Source organism: Nematolebias whitei, chromosome 7, assembly GCF_014905685.2.
Source record: "Nematolebias whitei isolate Nwh7 chromosome 7, NemWhi1, whole genome shotgun sequence".
NCBI classification, from domain to species: domain Eukaryota; kingdom Metazoa; phylum Chordata; class Actinopteri; order Cyprinodontiformes; family Rivulidae; genus Nematolebias; species Nematolebias whitei.
In genome coordinates this window covers 43934009-43957191 of record NC_056504.1, presented here as the reverse complement: position 1 = coordinate 43957191, position 23183 = coordinate 43934009, and the positions used below count along the sequence as shown (strand labels likewise).

Genomic DNA, 23183 nt, shown 5'->3' with positions numbered 1-23183 from the left:
CGATTAATGTACTGTATATAAAAGTGACGGGAAAATAATCAAAAACATAACTTCTACAGACTGACCCAATGCTGTGAAAGCCCACTTCCACCACTAAAAAGACAAAATTATTATCAAATAATATAAATATGACATTTAAAGTTCTAATTGTGAGTTACAGAGTCATGATTATGAATTTCTAAGTCATAGATACAAAGTTAAGATCATGTTTGCAAGACACAAAGTCATAATTATGAGTTTCAAGATAAGAATTAAGAGTCTGAAGTCATAAATATGAGATAAAATGACAGAATTATGAGCATTAAAGTCTTATTTACAAGATACAAAGTCATATTTACAAGATTCAAAATCATAACTACATGGAGTAGTCAAAATTCAGAGTTTCACACTTAAAAATATAAAATAAAGAGTTATAATTGTAAGTTGCAAAGTCATATTTACAATTTTCAGTCATAAATAGGTTTCAAAGTGATAAATGTGCGATACAAAGTCATAATTTAAGCTTGTAACTTTTAATTACAACTTTAAAAGCTATAAATTCAGTACACTATTTGACAATATTTGTCTTTTTAGTTGCAGGAAATAAAGCTTTTATAGCATTCACTGTCCTGCCTACAAACCCTAGCTCCCTTTTTGAGGGTCAGATGTTGAAGATGACGCCTACAAACTGGTCCCAGCAGGTCTCCCCTGCAGATCTCCAGGTGGCCACTGAGAGGCGCTGTTTCTACGTGTTTTTAGCGAGGGGTGGAGCTATCTAAGCCCCGCCTCTCAGTCCCTCCCTCTGCCTGCTGACTCCAGGCACCCAGTGAAGACGCCCTTAGCAACAACAGTTCAGTCGAATAAGAGACTTTTGCTGCTCCGAAGGATCTAACAGTGCGGGCTTTACCGCACTGGCTTCAGCTCATGATTTTATGCGAACCGGATTTGGTTCTTGAGCAGACATGGGGCTCGTGTGCAACGTGTCTGTTTTTATTAGCTAGCTGTGTTTAAGGAAGCTGTCCCGAAGGAGGACGCGTAATCCCGGGGTGCTCGAGGAGGAGAGTGGGGCAGCATCGCTGTTTGCTAACTACCGAGTCTGCAGACCGGGACGGGAATGGTGCTCTGGACCGACTCTTTGTACCGTCAGAGACAGGCGAGGGGTTCGAGGGCCAGGCCAGCGAGCTGTAATATTTGGACTCAAAGTGTTTTTCCTCAGAGGGAGCGGCTTCAGTCCGGACGGGTGATTTTTTGTGGTGCGAGCTAGCTGGCAGGCTAGCTGAGGGAGGCGACCCCCACTAACTGGCGGAGGCTTTTTTTCTTTCCAGACTGCAGCGAAGGCTATTGGTGCTGGTGTTTTTATTTATATCTATTTTACTAAAACTAAGATGAACCCGTCTGGAATCCAAGTGAAGCGCTAATTACCCCTGAATACTAAAATACTACGCGAGTTTTTTTTAATCGCAACTTTTTTGGACTAGCATTAAGACTTGACGAGAAAAGTTCCAAGTGGCTAAGTTTGCTAGCTGCTGCTAACAGTAAACATTTAATCTGTCCGGGACTTTTTTCTCCACTTCGGATGCTGGATTCACACAATAATTGCAATTATGATGATAATAAGCAGAAAACCAGAGGGCCCCATAGCAACAGGTAAAGTTTTGTTGTTTTTGTTACAAGTTGTTTCTCACCTTTTTTCCTTTTGTTTCCTACACTGAACAGTAAAACAGTCCGGATGTCAAAACTATTCCATCCATAACATTTTACGCAGGTACCCCCCTCCCCCTAAGTGTATGTAGATCTAGAGTTTGTTGAAGGATTTTGAGTCTGTCACAAGATTCATATTGTAAACATGTTTTCTTTTGCTTCGAGTCTCTGTGTGTCTTGAATATTTTGGACCATAATCCAGGAAGTGCAAACTTGTTTTCTCGTCACAGTTCATTATCTCTTACAGTAAATCTGTGAATTAGCAGGTTTGGAGTTGTACCATCTCTCTTATCGTTGTTATTATTTTATAACGCTTTATTGGCTCAGTGGCATCTTTATTATTAGGTGTACCAGGAAGTTTTGAAGACAATAATTGCTTTAGGGGACTCTTGTTAGGTGTGACTTGTGGTTAATACTGTGGGTGCAAATGGAGACACAGTTTGGAGTGCCAGGAAGAGGTGCAGGATAAAAAGCTGACTTTAAATCACACTTTTTATGACGCATAACCGACTGTGACTCTTGTTTCCTGGAGTTTTGTTTTTCGTCCCTGCGTGTAAAAGTCCAGTTATACAAAATAAAAAGGTTTTGGTTAAAGCTGTTTTCCACGGGATAAGTTGCTTGACGTAAGTACGGTGCAGGTGATTTGCAGAAGCGGGGTCTGTGTGACGTTGTGTAATATACCAGTTGCTGTGCTGTGCAGGTTTAATGCACCTGTATCCAGGCAGCAGGTATAATCTGTCCAGGAGCTCAGGGGACGTGGGCTCTGACGCATCTGCACATGGTTACAACTCTCAGGGAGCATTCAGGCGGAACTTCAAACGGGCCAAAACTGGGGTTGGCGTTAATATTATTGAAGCGCTTACTCGGAAATAAATGGCTCGGGGCGTGCACAACAGGTTCAGCTTCGAGTTGCTGAGGTATCAGCGTGCTTGTAAGCTAAGATGACCATTGAGGTAAACAGACGGCTGATGGGTGTTTGTCATTTAACTAACAGGCTTCTGTTACAGTAGGTGTTTGGCCCCATGCCACCGAGGTGAGCATGAAACTCTGCACCGTTCAATAACGAAGCCCCCACTTCTATCTCTGTTGGCTCGGACGCAGCGCACACCTGATGTGTGTGCCTTAAATGACTTGACCTGAATGGACAGATGGAAAGATGCTGTCGTCACAGAGGCATCTGTTACCCCCATTAGGCCAATAATACCACTTGCAACGCTAGCAATCTGGGACCCTAAGCCCCGTCTAAGCTGGTTGGGTCAGGGCCCTGGCTCTGGATACAATGTATTGGACACAATAGACACAATGGTGTATTTGCTAATAATGGCTTTTCACTGTAAATGTGGTGGCAGACAGCCATTCATTCCCACGGGGTGCTGCGGTTAGCTGACGGTATTCGTCAGGCTGTGACAAATCATTTGTTTTAGTGTTGAACTTATTATTTTGGAGATTGTAGGTTGATTGATGAGAAAATCAATGGGACTTTGCCTGGTTTCATCTATCAAAAGATCATATGGAGACATTTCAACACATTCTTTAGGCATTACCTCTGAACATCTTTTTTTTTTTAACCCTTTTTATGTTTCAGTTTGTCGCACTGATTTATTTGTTCACGTCTGCCCCTTCAGCACGCCATGGTGACGGCCTGTACGACTCTTACATGAGGACAGACCACATCCTAAAGGACGAAGCTGATGTAAACAGTCCTTCTGGGTTGCCCCCAATGCCCAAACACACAGTGAGTAAACGCAACACACACAGCCAGTGTTTCATGCACTGCGTCTGGAGACATCCTTTTCGTCAGAACGATATCCCCTAGTCAACCACGTGTCTCTTCATCGTACTCGTTCACCTCCTCCTCCTCCCCTCATTCTTTCTGTGCTGATTAGGAAGCTGATCTCTGGCTTTATCTCATCTCCATGAGAATACTGAAATCACATGTGCAATATTGATCAACTTCCTGAGGGCATGTGAGAATTATTGTTTTATCAGGCAGCTCTCTGGCTGCAGATTAGACAAAGTAAAGTTGCCGTGAGTGGGTTTAAAATGTTTACATCACAGAGGACATGAACATGCAGCATTGTACAATAGTTTACATCCTGTTTGGCATCCTCTAGTTCTATACACAGCTGGCCTCTTCATCATTATTTGTTGTCGTCTGGTTTAATCTGTAGGTTGGAACGCGTTTCCTCATGATACAGGAAACCTCGTCTGAACTAAGTTTCCAAGTTTCAACCGATACGTCATGTCTTTTGAAGTGAGCTTTTTTTAAAATGAAATGTTATAAACAGTTGCTGGCTTCCCTGTTATAGCTTTTTGAACAAGCTCAGTTTGGGAAAATGGAGTTTAATTCTGACTCGTTGACAAACTAACGGGTAGTCCAGGCCGGCCAATGTGGATTGCTGCCATCTTAGAACTATCTCAAGCGGTTCATGTTAAGGCTATTTTATAAACCTTTACATCATCAGTGGTTTTGTATGACATGGTTATTTACATAAATATCTTTTGAGTGTAAATAGCAGCAGCTGGCTGTAGCACTTTTGAATGCAGCCTGGGGCAATTTTTGCAGGAATATCATATTTCAGCTGGGATAACTGTGCAATCTGAAATTGACAGCAACAAATTTATTACTCAGAGCTGACATGAACCACTATGAAATGTTAGATTGTCTCATCTAATTAGTCACATTTAAACCCTGTTTCTTCAGACTGAGGTCTTTCAAAAGACTATCTGGAACAGGTAAGATAATAATTGTTTATAACCTTTTCACAAAACATAGCTTAATGCTGTTAACTATCCATTTCAGCAATTCGACCCATATATCATTGCGTTGGATTTTTTTGAATTCAGATCATGACCGGTCTGTTTGGAGCTTCACAGCTTGCTGTGGGTGTTTTGTTTTCCAATATATTCTATTAAAAACAAAAGTTCATCAGATGCAGAAATGGTGAGTTGCAATCCAGTTGGAGTATGTTGTTGTTGGGTTTTCTTATTTGAGCATCCAAAAACAGCGGTACACTACATCAGAAAGGCCGGTTTGATATATTGTAAAGATTTATTGGGCTTGAAAATGTGACCCACAAACAAATCAACCAATCAGCATCCCTCCGTCTCAATGCGCCGTCAGTGCTCGCACATAGTTAGGCCCCGTTTTCTGTTCTAGCCCTGCTTTTCCTCCTTCGTATCTTTCTGTCATGCTTACAAAGGTGCTGTCCTCTGGTGAATGTGACTGTAACCCGCCCCAGTTCAGCGCGTTTGGAGCGCCAACTGTGTCAGCCATGTTCAATATAAGAAGGGGAAAAAACTCTATTGAAACTATTTCAGGTAGACTCAGTTCTGCGCTGTAGAGAGGTGTACCCATCCTAAAGGTGGACGTTTTTTAAGTTTGGATCTGTTAGATTCAGGTTCGTTCTATTTGCATTAAGTTGTGGAACGCTGCGTGTGCCTGAGAGACAAAGAAAATCGTACTTGGGTGTCTCTGACAGCAAAGAGATTAGCTGTCCTCCATCTGCTACAGCACACAGATTTGCACTGGAGACTCATCGCCCTCAGTAATACCTGTGTTAGAGAAGATGTGCCCCTTCTGCTTCCATTCCTTTCCTCGTTCGGAAATTGTTATTCATTTTTTTTAATTTTACCCGTCGCTCAGTCAATTATTTACAGCGGCACACATGGAAAGCTTTGATTTTTTTTTGTGTGTGTGTGTGTGTCAGCGTGCACGTGTTTGCATGAGTGAAGAGGCTCGATCGATGATGTTTGCTGTGATATCGCTTTTGCACAACAGCTGCTTGTGGTTCAGCAGAAGGGATTCTTAAAAAGTTATAACTATATCGTTACATGTATGGAAGCCAACCCTGTCACCCGCCCGCCGCTATTTTAGGACTCAAACTTACAACACAAACACTTTGCCATCAGTCGAGTCCTCTTTCAAGGGAACGTGTCAACACCTACTTTAAAGAACCATTTCTTGTTGCCTTTAGATTGGCTTTCCACCTCCAAACCTCTCAGCAATCGGAAGAAAAACTTTTCGTAAGAAAGAAAAACGAGTAGAAACTCAGCGTCCTCGTCAGTGTTACTCTGCTGGAAGGTTGTCCCGACTTCATGTCAGTAAATCTGCACTGCTTCTATAGTCTAGGCATATAATCTAACTTTAATGACTATTTTTTTTTTCTTCTGCGCTCCATAATCATGTGGAGGGTTTTTCCGCTGGTGAGGAATAGAAGAAAAGGGCCGAGAGTGAGGAAGAATGAATTTTTGGGGTTGCAGAAATTCACGAGTTACTGGAAAGACTCGAAGTCTTGTTTTCAAACCCTTTACAGTGACACATGACTTCACGTTTTGTGTTTGTGAGCAGATTTGAAGTAGTCGGGTAGCCAGAATCAGCAGTCCTCAACTGATATATATATTTTTAATTGCTTCAAAAGGTTAAATATGAGGATTAACAAACATTTTGGTGTTTATTAGTCAAATAACGCCTTAAAGTTTGATGCTGTTTTTAACAGCTGTTGGGCGAATAATGAGGCGAGTTGCTCCACTCTGGTTTTGGTTGGGGCTGGGTCTATGGCCTCTGAGGCATTTACAGTCAGACTGGATTTAAATCCAGTTGTGCCAGTTCACAAAACCGAAAGCTGCCTCACGCTTCCGCGTTCAACGCTTCTAACTCGAGAGTTGGTTATTGGTATTTATGTTTACGTAAATTAAAACCTGAAGCAGATCCACTGCACTCAAAATACAAACTGACGACGCGTTTAAATGAATCCGCTAAAGCACCTTTTATGGTATCATATTGAGAAAACTGAAGATTTGGTCATTTAAATGTTGATTATAGCACTTTTAGTACACAAGTTTTATTTTTTTGTTCATACAAACCTTTTTTTTACAGTCTGTGCCATCTGGATTTCCTATTCTTATTATTTTAAGTAACTTTTTTTTTCCAAATAAATCTTTATTCAAGCAAATGACAAGTATACAACAAACGATTGGAGTATACAGAAGAACACAACACTTCTATGAACAACCAGGAGTGTTGATTAAACAAATATTTGCAAAGATTTACAGAAATTGTCCTAAGGGCTTTTTGTTGTTGGTCTGTTATTAATTTTACATATAGATCCACATCCTTAATAAAATAAAGAAAGCATGGCGTTTCGTTAGTAAATTTACTTTCATGAATGTAAAATTTGGCCAAAAGAATTAGTAAGTTTATTATATAAAAAAAAAAAAATTAGCATCCTTTCTGAGGAATCTAAAAAAACAAAATAAAACATTTTCCCAACGTAAGGAAAAATTCCTTAAAATATTGTTATTAATAAACCTGCTACACTCCTGTCGCCGTTTCTTTTAAGTTACTTCTTATCCTTCCTTTACAGGTCATTAGTAACAAGGTTGTGACAAAGGATCAGGTGATCATACGCGGTGGCCAGCTGAAGGTCAAGCACCTGTATGAAGACTCCACCATTACCCGAAAAATCAACACCATAACCACAGCGATCGCTCAGAACGGTGGGAGCACTGGCCAGACGCCCACCAAGTCTGCCCCCGTCTCCAGCCTGTCCAAGGAGCACAGTGTGGACAGGTGAGGAAAATGCAATGGCTTTTTAAAAAACAGGCAAAACAACTAGAGTTACGTTATTTTATGCTGATCAGTCGTACTGCGTGTTTGTTTTTTCAGCACTGAGTCCAGTAAGGGCTCGAGCAATTCTTCTGGCTCACACAGCGCTGGAAAGGGAGGAAGCAAGGTTTACGGCCCGTTGACGCCCGACCAGGCTTTGAGACTTTACCGATCTCAGCTCACCACCCTGGAGCAGACAGAGATCCACTCCTACCCAGGTGTTTACTTTGTGGGACCCAATGCCAAGAAAAGGCCTTCCGTCGCTGGAGGCAACAACAACTGTGGTTACGATGACGAGCAGGGCGGATACATCCATGTTCCCCACGACCACCTGGCATACCGATACGAGTTCCTGAAAGTGAGGCAACTTTTGTTATTCACTTTAAAGGTTTGACTTAAAAAAAAAATAAAAATTTCTGTTACTCAAGATTATTTTCTTCTCTCTCTCTCTTTTCCAGATAATTGGTAAAGGTAGCTTTGGACAGGTGGCTAAAGTTTACGATCACAAAATGCATCAACACCTGGCTCTGAAAATGGTGCGCAACGAGAAGCGCTTCCACCGGCAAGCGCAGGAAGAAATCCGCATCCTGGAGCACTTGCGCAAGCAGGATCGTAACGGCACCATGAATGTCGTGCACATGCTTGAAAACTTCACCTTCCGCAACCACATCTGCATGACCTTTGAGCTGCTGAGCATGAACCTGTATGAGCTGATCAAGCGCAACAAGTTCCAGGGCTTCAGTCTGCTTCTGGTCAGGAAGTTTGCACACTCCATCCTGCAGTGCCTCGACGCCCTGTACAGGCACAGGATCATCCACTGCGACCTGAAGCCAGAGAACATCCTGCTGAAACAGCACGGCCGCAGCGGCATCAAGGTAAAACCTTCACGTCCCCGACGAGGTTTCAGAGATTCCTTTTCGTGAACGCGCTGCTCATTTTTTCCGTTACGGTTTTCTTCCTCGTCTCTGCTAGGTGATCGACTTTGGCTCCAGTTGTTTCGAGCACCAGCGAGTGTACACGTACATTCAGTCTCGCTTCTACCGAGCCCCGGAGGTGATCCTCGGTTCTCGTTATGGTCTCCCCATCGACATGTGGAGCTTCGGCTGCATCCTGGCCGAGCTGCTGACCGGGCACCCGTTGTTCCCCGGCGAGGACGAGGGCGACCAGCTGGCTTGTGTCATGGAGCTACTGGGCATGCCCCCGCAAACGCTCCTGGAGCAGGCCAAAAGAGCCAAGAACTTCATCAATTCCAAGGGCCACCCCCGCTACTGTGGAGTCAACACCCTGCCAACGGGGGCCACCGTGCTGACGGGGTCCCGTTCCCGCCGCGGCAAAACAAGGGGCCCTCCGGGCAGCAAGGACTGGAGTGTTGCACTCAAGGGCTGCGAGGACCCCACCTTTACTGACTTCTTAAAGAAGTGTTTGGACTGGGACCCCTCGTCTCGCCTCACCCCCAGCCAGGCCCTCAGACACCCCTGGCTGTATCACCGGCTTCCCAAACCCCTCCCCGAGACTGAGAAGAGCCACGGGGCCACTGTGAAACCCCTCGCCGAGCACCACAGCACTTCCTTTCCCTCCATCCTGGCCAAGGGGGGGTCGGGTTTAGCCACCACAGCTGCCAGCAACAAACTGAAGAGCACCATGATGGGAGATTCGGGGGAGGCCATACCTCTTCGCACAGTCCTTCCTAAACTCGTCTCCTAATAAAGAGAGAGAAACCTCCTCTTTGTGTCCACGCGCTCCTCCGGAGGAGAAGTGGTTTTAAGACTCGTTTGCTTGTTGTTTTTATTTGTTTTCTACTGAGAGGTGTCGACACCCCCAGTTCCTGGTTTAATATTAGCGAAACACAGACGAGGAAAGATGATAAAAATAATTTTAAAAAAGCATTAAAGTTTTTATATGGTGGCTGTAAATGTGCAGTTCACAGCCGTTGAGAAGGTTTGATTTAGATGATGCTTTGACGCCTCGTGTGATCAGACGGCTTCGATTTGGAGAAAATGTTTTTAACCACGATTTCACACGAGCGTTTTGTGTTTCAGAGAAAACGCTCGAGCACACCTGCACTGTCACTCGACCCATTTCACACACGACACCGCCATTTTCATACGCGTGAAACTTGAAAAGGGCTACAGAGATTATACTCTTATGTTAGACTTGCCAGGAAGATAAGTTTATAGGACGAAAAGAAATCACGTTTTAGTGTTTTGAGCAAAAATCTGCTCAAAACACAAAAAAAGTCTTTTAAACTGTTTTTACAGGATTGGCTTTATTTGTAGTGAAGGCGTTCATTTTGTCATATTTAGATATTCTGTCCTGCCTTTTCCTGCTGCCCTGGTGCTTGCACGTCAGCTCATCCTTTGTGTGACATTAACGTGTGCGTTTGCTTTAGCGCTGCTGTTCCAGATAAGAAAAGGGCATGGAACATCCTATTTACAGCCTTACCCTCGACCTCCTTCTCCTCTGTGGAGAATAAAAAGAGGGGAAGGGGTTGGGGAGGACAGTAGCTCCGCTTAAACTCTGTCACGAAGGCTCAGTACTTCACGGCTGGTTTTTAGGAGAAGTCCGCACATTTTAACACCCGTCAGGTTGTTGTTGAACATAGGCCTGTCGCGATAAACAATAAATCAATTAATCGCACGATAAATGAAAATGATCGACCTCATTTTTATTTATCTTCTTGTCTCTCTCGTTCTACTGAAGACACTCGATGACAAAAGGCTCAACTCCGGTGCTCTTCACTGACCCCTCCTTTGCTCTTTAAATTCCATTTTAACCGTCCAAAATCACATTTTTGGCTCGTTAAAAGCAGCTTAGCTACGAGCTAAGCTAACCGGCCGACCTCGGGGGGGGGGGGGGGACCTCCGTCTTGTCGAAGTTCCAAAATTCACGGTTGAAACCCGTGCCTTTGTTTAAATAGTTTTTTTCTCTGCAAAAAGAAGCTGAGAACTTGTTTACTGATTTTTTTTAAATATTAAAAACTTTGTGAAAAATGCTATGCCAAAGAGTTCAAACCACACCGAGCGTCCGCCATTTTGAGAACCGAAAAACGGGAATGAGAGACAGCCCATCAGTGTTGCCAGTTGAGAAATGTAGGATTATCGTACTAGAGACATAAAATTATCGTATTTTGAGGGAAATTATCGTACACCTGTCATAACCAGAATAACAAATCTATTGATGCACTATAGTAGTGATGGGTCCACTTTCAGACCGGCTCTTCTTCTTCTTTTCCTCACTCATGGGGCGGGCGCAGCAAACTATTCAGCCAATCATGGCCGTTGTTCTGAGGCAAACACGTCACTCGTAGGTAACATTTAGAAAAGCACGATTGGCTGGAATTTCTAGCCAATCGTTCATCGGTTTGTGGACACAGATGCCTTCAGGGTTCACAAAACAAAATCCGACAGACAGTTGCGACGGGCTGATGACGACTAATTACAACCACACATTCATGGAATGGTCAAATTATCGTATATTTGGCCTTTTTTGGAATTATTGATTGTACAGAGGGCAAACTTGTCGTACAAATACGATAATTATCGTACACCTGGCAACACTGCAGCCCATGTCCCGTCAAGGGGCTTCCCTTCCATTTTTCTTAAAGAGACACACTGCTCACTCCCTCACTATCCATCCTTCGGTTCAAACCCTCTTAAACTGCAATCTGGTGGTCGAAAAAAGGTACTGCACTCCAAACAAATTAAACATTTTTAATTAAATTTGACAGTAATTACTAATTATTGTCAAATTTCAAACAGTTTTATCGTTTATCGCAATAATTTCTGAGACGATTAATCGCCCAGCAAGATATGTTATCGTGACGGGCCTAGTTGAACACGTGGAGGTTGTTGGCGGCTGTTTTCCACAACAAACGGATAACGCGAGGCGAGGAAGGTCCTGAGGTGTTAGGAAGAGCAGGTTTGGTTTATTTGGAGCCAGAATTCCTCGTCTCTCGACGAGGGGTGGGGGGTGTTGGTAGACGACAGGCCAGTGACGAGAGAGAGGTTTCGAAGGTACTGAAGAATGAAGTGTTTCTCAGGGAAGCATCCTTTTACTGTGACTCGCATCCAGATGCATGCAGTTCTGTCCACTGAGAGCGAGAGGCTACGCTTCTGATTTTCTGCAGGGTGGGGGGTATATGCATGCACCACATTCTGACCTAGATTCACTCAGCTCCCCCCCACACTCTCTCTCTCTCCTCCCTCTCGCTCCGTCTCATCATGTAGGGCAGGGAACCTCTTTTAACGTGCAGAAATAGTGAATTATGGTGCTGTCCAGAACGGACACGACAAGCTGTCAGGTGCATGTTGATATGGACCACTCCGTTTTTAAAGAGCGTTTTCTCTCGTCCCTCCTATTTCTAAGTGACACCGTCAGGGATTTTTAACTTGGTCTCCATTTTATATATATATATATATATATATATATACACACATAGAAGTGGTTTTTAATGCTTTACACTCCAGATTGGTAAAAGGATGTAAAACGTGAACGGAGGAGACGGTGATGTATTAACGTGTTTGTCGGCGGCTGCTTGGTGTTCGGCATGAGATCACAGCCTGTTCTAAGACAGAGCGACTACGACAGAAAACCATGTACAGTAATCAAATGAAGTTGTGATAGTTTCTTTTTCTACAAAATAAAAAAAAAATTACTGTTTTAGTAAAACCCGCTGCGTTGGGGTGAGTTTTTGTTCGGAGGTGTGCGTGTGTTGTGACTGAGCCGGTGGATGAACGGATGAATAATCGCTCCTCAATGGCCGGGTTCATTTCAGGGTGTTTGTCATTTGACACCTGCCGTCTGTTACGAAACAAAACGGATTGTGGCCCAACTCAGATGAGCTGAATTGGATTTCAGGCACTGACGAAGAATAACGGGAAACCTGCCACTTCCTTGTTATGCAAGATAATAGAATAATAAAACTCACGATAAGACGTATTTTCAGCAGAGGTGGAAAAAGTACTGGAAATTTGTACTCAAGTACAAGTGCTGTTACACTGCTTAGATTGTACTCAATTACAAGTAAAAGTACTGGTGTTATAAAAATACTCAAAAACGACTCGGAGTATTAATTACTTTTTAACCACTTGATGTTTCATTGTGTTGTCAATAGAAGGCGTTCAGTTCGATTTACTGGACATAATAATAGTTACATTCAAAGCACATTTCTCAGACGAACAATAAAGTATAGAAAAATCCAAATACACTGCGAACGAGTTGTCCTTTGACGTCGTAGGTAATTGGCGCGTTCCTGATCAGAGAGCCTTATCGGTACAAAGATATAATATTAAATTACGTCCGTACTCGGTAGCGACTTCTGAGTTTAAAAGTAGTGAAGTAGATTACAGTTGTACTTAAGTAAAATTACACATTTGAAAGAAATACTCGTGAAAGTACAAGTACCCAAAAAAATCGACTTAATTACAGTAACGTGAGTATTTGTAAATCGTTACTTCCACCCCTGAGTTTCAGTCATAAGGTTGTAAGATCTTCAGATGGACTTCTTTTAAAGTCAACCACTAACTCTTTTTACCGTATTCGTGTAGGTCTGACTTTAGATTCATTAACCCGAACGTTCTTCGAGGGAATGCCTGTCCCTCGCTGCAGTAACCAGGTGGCGCAGTGTTTTGCTGTTAATCTGATCTGAGGCGACACGTGAAACCGATCCAATAAACGAGGAGGTGGAGAGAGTGGGTTCAGGAGCACAATGAGGTGGTTCTGGGAACTAACACTGGACGTCCTTTGTGTCTGTTTGGTCACCCTTTGTGACTCAAAGCACCAACTGCCCCAAAGTAAGACTGAGTGACTGCATTGTCAACTAATAAAAGTAATGCGATGTGTTCTTCCCAACCTGAAATTTGTTTCTTTTTTTCAGTCGGGTGTAAGAAAGAGTGGAAAATACCCGTCCAGATAGGCCTATCATCCATGTGCATGACTCATGGGTGTTCTCACTTGCAGGCAGGTGCCTGGAGCGAAGGAAAAGACATGCGTGTACACACATACACAGACGAGAGGAATGGGGAGGAGGAGAAACTGGTTGAACAGCATTATGTCATGCAGAAAACAAGATACGTGTGTGAGGAGGTGGTTGAGTATTTGTAAAAGGACTGTGGCTCTTAAAGCCAGCTGATCTCAAACAGTTCGGATCTTTTTTTTTTTTAGTTTCTGGGTGTGGCTCCTGCTGTCCATCAGCTCGAGGTCTGTTTGCCCTCACCGACGTCGTTATTCAAATAACAAGCGACGCCGAACAAACAAACTCTCTGTGAGGGCAGGGGTGTCCGATCCTGCTCCTCCAGGGCCACCCCTCCATGTTTTAGAGGTGTCTCTGCTCCAGAACACCTGACTGAATCAACGGGTGCTCAACGTTCAGCCACGGGTGTGTTCGAGCAGGGAAACATGTAAAACATGTTAGTAGCACGCAAGGCCCAGGACTGGACTGGATCGCAGTCTTAAAGAAAGAGTTTTGAGGTGGGATTTTATGGAAAGGTTATGAACTATTAACGTCTTACCTGTTATACCTGTTGGGGGCGTGGTGGTGCAGAGGTTAGAGAAGGTGGACCGGTGATCGGAAGGTCGCCAGCATGACCGGACCGATAACATCAAAATGTGGGTGGGAAAGGTGAAACACCCACACCTGCCTCCACCCTCATTTGCCCCACCCTGGGCTGTTGAGAAAGACCCCCAACCCCCACCATCTGCTCCCCCAAGCGCCCTAGATGGCAGCTCTCTGCTCCACACAGAGGGCTGTGGTAGATCAGTGGTCTGTGGTTGTTTCAGGAAGTGCATCTGGTGTAAAAACAATCGCCAAGTCTTCATATGTTAGTTCGCTGTGGAGACCCCTGAAGAAGGGAGCAGCCGAAAGAAGAAAAAATGTCTTACCTGTTATAGATAATTCTTTGATTGACATCAATTTGAAGAAATGACCAGACTGATGAACTAATGGCTAGACTTTTTGTACCTGCTTTTACTTTCCAGATCTCCAGGAGGTGGTGTCTGTCTCTAGCAGTCACTGTCTGAGAGGTGGGGGACACCCTGGACAGGCTGCATGTCCATCACAGGGACACAGAAGCCGCTTTGCCATTGATAAGTGCGACTCCACTCTGCTCTCACCTCCTCGGTTTAGGTGAGCTGCCACTGTGACTCGTGGTTCGCTCTAGGCGGGACCGTCACTGCAAAGTGGACGGGATCATAACAGGTCTGCTTGTTGTGGTCCTTAATCGCTCTATAATCGAACTTCAGTTTTTCTTTAGCTTAGTCCGGCACTGCTTATAAGGCCGGATGTGGCCATGCTACACCATCATCTCTAATATCTCTCTGTAAATGTGCTCGTTTCTTGTGGCACCGTGCGTCAACACAATCAGAGAGAAGTTGAGGTTCAGATGTAGTTTGCAGTATTGCTTCAGGTCATTCAGTTCAATTCAAAAATACTTTATTAATCCCGAAGGGAAATCATTGTCCTGGTTTCATTCAAGAGTTGTTATAGACGCTGATAGCTGCGGGCAGGAAGGATCTCCTGCAGCGAATCTGAAGAATCTGACCACAGATCCGTCCACCTGGATCCAGCTTGCTGTCAGATCCGACGGGTCTCTAGGCCCTCCTCGGCAGCAGGATTGCTCGAATGCCAGGCAGGATTCCTCCCTGAGTGATGGTCACTCCTCCCGGCAGTGTGCCGAGCTCCTCGTCATCATGGACACATAGCTGAAGGTGCCAGAGGATGATCTCGGCCCTCCCATTGTCATAAGACGAGTTTCCCCACCAGCTCCAGGATCTTGACGGTCAGGTACTCGAGCACCACTGCCAGGTTGACGGGAATTCGTCCACGGTGCCTCCTTTTCAACTCATTTGGGATTTGGGGCTGTAATTGAGATGTTTGAGCTTTTGAGATGTTAATCAGCTGCTCCTGGTTGTTAAAACAAAAACAACAACAATGAAACTTTTAGAAAGCAATGAGATTTATAGATTGTTACCTTTTGGAGTGACCCAGTTGTCCTCTTTATGCTCATGCTCAACTTTGTGAGACCTTCTGGTCTAAATAGTATCATACCTACTTCTGGTTCATTGAAAAACACTTAGTCTAAACTAGAGCTATTCAACTAAACTGCTCGGGGGGCCACAGTTACTGAAAGCCAAGAGCCCAGGAGCCAAACATCCAGCAGTTATTTTCATTGAAGTTGTTTTATGATTTAAAATCAAATTTAATTTTAAAAAAAGAACCCATTGGTGGTCCGAACTGTGCTCACTTGTGGGCCTGATTTGGCCCCTGGGCCGCCAGTTGAATATCCCTGGTCTAAACAGTGTTTGCATCTGCCTCTGTTTCAGCTGTGCTCTGCAGTCATTCAGACACATGGCACATTTCATATCATGCTCACAACGTAAATACCAATAAAACTAATTTATAAATACGTCTGTACATAAAAGTCAATAAAAAAGCAAATGTAAGGGACCAAAATAAAAGAGTTGAAAGCTGACAAAAAATAGTGATGATACTACTGAAGAGTGTGGTGTCCGATTTTACGCAGGCACATTAGTAGCTGTTAAAAGGTCAGTTCAAGATGGTCGCCTCAGCTAGTCGACCGTAACCAAGACTCAGCCAGTTAGATATTCTGCTAAAATGCTGTATGGTAGTAGCTGAGCGTTATCTCCAACACATGCTCAGATTGTTAAAAACACCAGCATTAATATTTGGCGTCAACCCAGTTTGTTAGCAAAATATTGCACATAACGTCTTTTGAAGATGCTGATTAAACATTTATAACATTGTGAGATTCTGATTTAAAACTCTGAAAGTTGGCGGGTGATATGCATTCCTTTAAGGAGTAAACTTTCTTTTTTTTATTGCTTCAAACTGATTTTGTGTTTTTGTTTGTTTCCCGTGGTCAGGTAAAGGTAGATTAGATCAATCCCATTACACTATAACCCCGTCACCTGCTGACCATCTGGTTGGAAACTCTCCTCTTCCTCACACTGACTGATCCTGGTTGGATCCTCCACCAGAAGAACCTCTCGGTGAGTCCAGCTCTGCAGACCTCACCTCAGCAGGATCTCTGGTCCTGAACGAGGACCAGGAGGCACCCGGGTGCTGGCAGACGCAGGTTAAGAAATCCTGGCCTTCCTGTTGCGGCATGTTTGGCTTGATGAGTAAACATGTGTCTCTGCCTCTCATCTATTCTCCTGGATTTCTTCACGGAGTTAATGTGAGGCTGGCAGCAAGAAGATGATCTATTTAAGAAAACCAGTGGGCTCAACAACACTGAGCTACTTGAGTTTAAAGGTCAATATTTAAGTTTAAAAACAAGTTGGTGCAAAAGTCTTGAATCAACTTTTCATGTCTTTATACTTTGTTTTGAGCAGTTAAAAGTTAGTCGTCTTCAAGTACTTTTCCAGGCTTTGCCTGACGTTTATACTCAGTCTCAGCCAATTACCTGATTATTTTTATTTATTTCAACAAAGTTCAGTCAGGTCATCTGGACGGTTTGTTTTTTCGTTGAGACGTTTCATCCTTCATCCAAAGGACTTCATCAGTCCTAGGAGCCACGACAAATTCAGTCCCACAAGTAGCACTCTCATATAGTGGGCCAACCAGTTTACTGGGGATAAGATGGTTTCTACTAGGGATACACGATATTATCGGCATGGTATCGGTATCGGCTGATATTAGCGATAAAGTTAATTATCGGACATCAGCCATTCCATCAAAATAACACCAATAGAAAAGGCTTCTAATTTAAGAAACTGTCAAGTATATCTATTAATGCACTACTACTTGTGCCCTTTTCACTTGTCGTTTGTGAACAGGTTGAGTTTAGATTTGTGAAAATTTACGAATTTGCTCTGTCCGAGTGTTGTCTTTGTGTTAGAGAAAGTAAATGTCATGAATAAATTTGACATAAACATAAATCAAGTTGAAGTGTTACATCATTTTCAGCCCCATTTTTGGCATCTGCATTTTGGTTGCAGGCCAAATTGACAAAAAACATGTAGAATAATGTAGTATTTTAATTTCACAACAGAGAAAGCTATGTAGTATTTGTAAGTAGGTCTAGGGGAAAAAAAGTATATATATATATATATATATATATATATATATATATATATATATATATATATATATATATATCTATCGGTATTGGTATCGGTAATTGGTTACCAGCCAAATAAGTTTTAGCATATCGGCCAAAAATCTAATATCGCGCATCTCTAGTTTCTAAACACCACAACCACCATCAACTCCTCTGAGGCAGCCATAGACAAAGTGGTTAAAAACAGCAAAGTTCATGCTCAATAATTCAGGTAAGAAGTTCTTTGGATGAAGGACGAAACGTCTCAACAAAAAAAAGAAATCGTCCAGATGACCTGCTTTAACTTTGTTGGATTTTTATTTTTTTTCCTGGATTATTGAGCATGAACTTTGATGGATTATTTATTTGTTAAGCCACTTAAACTCAAACAAACAACTAAAAGAGCCATGTTCTTTACTTATGGATTTGATTTTTAGGTGCCTGTCTACCAGCAGCCTTTCACAAAGATACAACTTGTTCATGTTAAGTTGAATCGGAGGAAACAGGAAAATAATTTATTAAAAATAAGACCGTTTGACATGTAAAATATAATTTTAGTACCTCTCAGGTGTTTGCTGGTAGTTTCCTGTCTAATAAACTTTCAGGTACTGTGTATTTGCTGTAAACTGTTTTCAGGCCTCTTACTTTTGCCCTTCATGTGTGCACTTTCCTTGTCCTTTAAAGCAAACACAGCTCAAAATGTTGTCATGGGTGAGGACTGGACAGGGAAACTGTCCAGGTTCAAAGAAAAGAGATCACTTTTAAATGTTACTGGAAGTTCTGGCTCCTAGACAGCAAAGTATAAATATACTGGGGGGCTGGTTCAATCCCTCTGCACAGTCCTGTATAATTAATGTGCCTGGTAAAAGGTTGGTATTTATGGTTCATGGAGGATAGTGACCAGCTTATAACCAAGTCTTGATTAGGACACAAAGCTGTTTCCTTCCACTACAACTCTTAAAATATCTCCTCTGTGGTTTTATGTTTTATTTCTTGTGACATTTCACTAACTTAACCTGCATTTGGGATTTGACAACACGTCGGGTCAACATTTAAGGGTTGCCATGAGTGTTTCCTCACATAGTTGTGTGTCTGTTCCATGAATATCTCCTCAAAACTCCACTTTTTGTGTTTTCTGATGGGACCCAGAGAAACTTGAGTTGTCTGGACCTCAGCTGGAGCATCACCTCTCCGCCGCACAAAGACGCGCTCAGGGTCACCTGAACGCCGCCGTTCTCCCGTTACGCCGGCCTTTTGTTGGCTCCATGTTGGGCTGGACGGTCCGGAGGCAGGTCACAGAGTGCACACCAGCACACCAGAGCTATGCGTGTCGTCTGGCCTCGCTCCACTGGGACAGCTGAGATACGAGAATGCCACATTAGTCTCTGTCCCTCTGTACGCGCACAACACATGTCCCCGCATGCACAAAAACAGGCTGCTGTTTCTTAGTCATACGCTCGCAGCGACACACTCACAGCTGAGCTCACACACACGCGTGCACGGCGACGCACACGTCTGCACGGACTGAACAGATGCAAATCTCTGGGAGAGGTGGGGCAGAGCACCAAGAAGCCAACACAGATCTCCATTCTGACAGAGGAACCATCAATATGTGCGTTGTACCTGTAGTCAGCTCACTCCTCACCCTTCATGTGGTAAAAATCATATTAGTCATCGACGATGTTTAGGTTTTCGCTTCCCCGTCTTGTTTACATGACATGTCCGTATCACAGCTGGGACAGAAATAGAAGACTGACTCATCTTCAGTCTGCAACGTTTAATCCGACTGTGTGTGTGTAAGGTTTGCCCGTCTCTTATAGCCTGAAGGTAGCAGGTCTGCATGGCAACACTCGGGGAAGACGCTCCATCAACGCTATCGTCTCGCAGTATCTGTAAACCCAGCCGCTCGAAGCTCAGCAGAAGATATTTTCCACAGAGCGGTCGAATAAATCAAGAGGAAGATTGATGGAGGACAGACGTTAGGAAACACTCTGCTCATGTGATCTTTATTTATTTGATTGATTTTAACACATTACAAATGAATTATTTACATACTGGTCGTAGCTGAAGGCAGATTTCTTTGGGTGGTTAATTAATAAGGTTTGTAAAATTGTAGTATTTCACACATGTGGTCTCTAAAAGTGATCAGACGCATGATTTGATACCAAGACATCAAGACTGGATGTCAAAGATCCATCAGTCCATCAGTCGCCGACGTCACATATGAGGGATTATAAATCGATAGCATGAACAAAAAAATTAAAGTTCAAGTGTACGTCAAGGAGAGGCGGATTTGGAAATCCATCCATCCATCCATTATCTTTACCCGTTTATTCCATTTTGGGTCACGGGGGTCACTGGTGCCCATGTCCAGCAATCACTGTGCGAGGGGCGGGGTACACCCTGGACGGGTCGCAAGTCCATCACAGGGCCACATAGAGACAAACGAGACAAACAAACATTCACTCTCTCACTCACACCTAGGGACAATTTAGAGTTACCAATCAGCCTAACATGCATGTTTTTGGTCTGTGGGAGGAAACCGGAGCACCCGGAGAAAACCCACGCATGCACGGAGAGAACATGCAAACTCCACCCAGAAGGCCCCTGGACCGGGGTTTGAACCAGGGACCTGTTCGCTGAGAGGCAGCAGCTCTACCAGTTGCGCCACCGTGCTGCCCGATTTGGAAATAGATATTGTTATTAACTTACTTTTATGAATATGAATGTTTCTGTTCATTGCCCTGAGACTTGGTGCTATATAAATAAACTGAGTTGAAATGAATCATGTGACTCGATGAGACGAGGCTGCTGAGCACAAAACAACCAGCGCGTTCAACGTCACGTTTTAAATGTGAGAGTTACAGCCTTTTCGACGTGTTTCTTTTATTTTGCCCTTTCAAAGCAGCCAAACTTTTCCAATTTTTTGTTCTCCTGTGAATTTTTTAGTATTTTGTTTAAATTTCAGGATTTTAAATGACGTTTAGTTTTCAGGGAAGTTGATTACAGGAAAACCACGGCTTTTGTGTGCTTTTTCATATGGACAACTGTGGGTTTTAGCAGTGTGCTTGATGTGCAACAAAGTTCAGTCAGGTCCTCTGGATGGTTTATTTTATTGTTGAGATGTTCCGTCCTTCATCCAAAGGACTTCATCAGTCTGAGGAGCCACAACGAACTGAGTCCCACAAATAGCACACTCACATCGTGGACCAACCAGTTTGATGGTGATAAGTTGTGGTTCAAAACATCAAAGTTCATGCTCAATAATCCAGGTAAAAAAAATCCAACAAAGTTAAATCAGGTCATCTGGATGGTTTCTTTTTATTGTTGAAATGGGGACTGAGTGGGAGGTTTGAGTTTGAGGTATGGGACTGACTTTAATGTGGCTCCTCGGACTGATGAAGTGCTTTGGATGAAGGACGAAACTTTTCAACAACAACAAAAAAAGGAGCCATCCAGAAGACATGACTTAACTTTGTTGGGATTTTTATCTGGATTATTGAGCATGAACTTTGATGTGCTTAATGTCATTATCTTGTTAAAAAGTCCAGCATAATTTCATCTTTTGGACAGTGGGATGTTCCTCGTGGAACAGGTCTCTCAATGTCTCAAACACGTCTCTCCTCTTCCATCCTGCCTGTGATGCCTGAATCAATCTCCTCAAAATATATCCAGGGACGTCTTCATCCCTAAATTCCACTTGAGGAAAGACGGTTTGCTGAGGGACAAACATTAAGATATTTCCAGCTCCATTAGATTCGAGGGAGGCAACAAAAAAAACAACTTTATGAAAACATTTGGAAATAAATCACAGTTTATTATAAACGCAGAGGTTTTTATCTGAAGGAAACGTTAAAATGAGAACAGACAGTGACAAAACAACAGTTAGGTGATGAGGCCCCAATTATGATGCATCCGCCTCCGTGCTGAGCAGTTAGGAACGTTTTAGATGTCAGTTCTGCGACTTTCAGCTTTATCTGTTGACAAAGATTTGTTTCCTACAGGAATCAGATTTATTTATTTATCCTTTATCAAATGCCGGCTATTGCTTTATAGCAACTTTATAGGTTTTAAAATCTCTATTTCGCTCAAACAACCCAAACTGTCCACCGGGGACCTTCCTCTTTAAATGTTTCACTGCGATCATCAAAATGTTGTTCTGCATCTTTAGGTAAAGCTGCAGACACTCGAGTCCCGGTGAAGCACCTCCATCCTTTCTGTTGCCGGGTAAAATAGATATTTCTGGTTGGTTTCATGTTCCCTGGAGGAGACAAGATAACGGCGAAGCAGCAGGGAGTCTTTGGAGTTCAGGAAGCAGCCGTCTGCTCGCATGCACCCTCAGAAACACGTCTGGACGAAATCAAGTCGCCGAGCCTTTAAAAGCAAAGACGAACAAAAGGTTCATTGTCACGTGCATGTATGTGACACAGGGGCTCGTGCTCTTCAGCAAAGCAAACAATCGTTCATCGGCTTCTGCCGCACGTTTTATCTTGTTTGGACTTTTTCTGAAACTGCTTTCCAAGGATCCAAATCAATTTAGGTCAGAGGATTTCCATGAAACGTTGATTTCTGCGCTCCTCACCAAGACAGAAGACCATCAGTCGGTCGTTGTGTTGTTTGAACGCTCTTACGTCAGCTTACTTTAAAACTGGCTGCTCGGAAAATCAATTCAGTCCTGATTAAAGTAAATCAGTTTAAGAAGGACGCAATGTGCTGCTTTGTTATGAAGTTCCTCTGACATTCCCTGAGGGGAATAAACGGTACATCATGGGCCGGAGCTTCCAGGACATGGGAGCACCAGCATCTATGAATATCTATGAGTTTGTTTACATGTTTGTCTGGAAGCCTCATTCGCTCCATTCTGCTCCACGTTCTCTTTCTCAGATTCTTCTCTGTTGACTCTTCGGAGAATTGTTTCACAAGGAAACGTCTTTTTCCACTGTGGAGCGTGAGTTTTAGTTTCCGTTTGCTCCTGACATGAAAAACGCTGATCAGCTGCTTTTATTCCCTGAAATCAGAATGACAATCACAATTTGCTTTGACCTTTATTTCCTGGTAGATTCTCACACAAACTGTGGTGGACTGACATCATGCATCAGCTGGGCATCAAGAAATCAGTCGTACGACACACCGTAATGTTTGGGTTGCACTGGTAGCACACACACACACACACACGAGGGCTACAAGCTCATTTTTACACACTTCCTCATAAACCATTGACTCTTTAGTTATATTTTCATATTTATGTCTGTTACATTTAACCCTGTACAGTTAAAGGATCAGTCAGACATTTTATTTTCAGATTGATGCGTCGCTCATATTCGTCAAAGGTCACTAAGCAAGTGGACAAGGATGAGACGGCTAGACTGGTTCTGTCCAGCTGTAACCAACCTGTCCACTGGTATGTCCACAGCTCAGTATTTAACACTTTACACTGTGTGTGGGTGATTCAGCAGCAGAAATTTGACCGAGGGGGGTCGTTGTTGCGTGAACGCTTGTGAAGCATTCACACTATTGAGATCCTGTTTCCACTTCTGAATTCTTCCGTACGTTTTTCAGCATCTTTCTCATTCCACAATTTTTGTGCTATTTCAACAAATCATAAATCAAATTGTTCAGACTATCCTGCCAATATGTCTTTTGGTATTGGTGCAACTTTAGCTTTTTTAAATATTTAGCCCTTTCTGACAGTTTTTTTTTCCTCATAGAAAATTAATTGACCTCATTTGACATCCTCCAAATCTTTAGATCTGTTTACAACCTTTAGCTGCTCCTTTCATTTTGTTCTGGTTCGGCTTCTTTCAGCTTCCTTGTGCAAATTTAAACATTTTTTTCAG

At 43.1% G+C, this 23183-nt stretch overlaps 2 protein-coding genes across 2 annotated transcripts in view; both read left to right on the top strand.

Annotated features, from left to right (window-relative positions):
* The window catches only part of LOC119411943 (serine/threonine-protein phosphatase 6 regulatory ankyrin repeat subunit C-like), a 1101338-nt gene that overhangs the window by 525704 nt on the left and 552451 nt on the right, over window positions 1–23183 (top strand). The window lies entirely within an intron of this gene.
* Window positions 840–9494, top strand: dyrk3 (dual specificity tyrosine phosphorylation regulated kinase 3). The gene is made up of 6 exons (XM_037678920.1): window positions 840–1626; window positions 3306–3415; window positions 7047–7252; window positions 7349–7646; window positions 7747–8163; window positions 8261–9494. Exons 1-6 carry the CDS (start codon window positions 1584–1586, stop codon window positions 8990–8992), a joined length of 1806 nt encoding a protein of 601 aa, XP_037534848.1. The 5' UTR covers window positions 840–1583; the 3' UTR covers window positions 8993–9494.

Coding starts and splice junctions, on each gene's coding strand:
- dyrk3 (XM_037678920.1), top strand. CDS start 1,584: ATGATGATAATAAGCAGAAAACCAGAGGGCCCCATAGCAACAG. Junction 1,627..3,305: donor AGAGGGCCCCATAGCAACAG/GTAAAGTTTTGT, acceptor CTGCCCCTTCAG/CACGCCATGGTGACGGCCTG. Junction 8,164..8,260: donor ACGGCCGCAGCGGCATCAAG/GTAAAACCTTCA, acceptor CGTCTCTGCTAG/GTGATCGACTTTGGCTCCAG.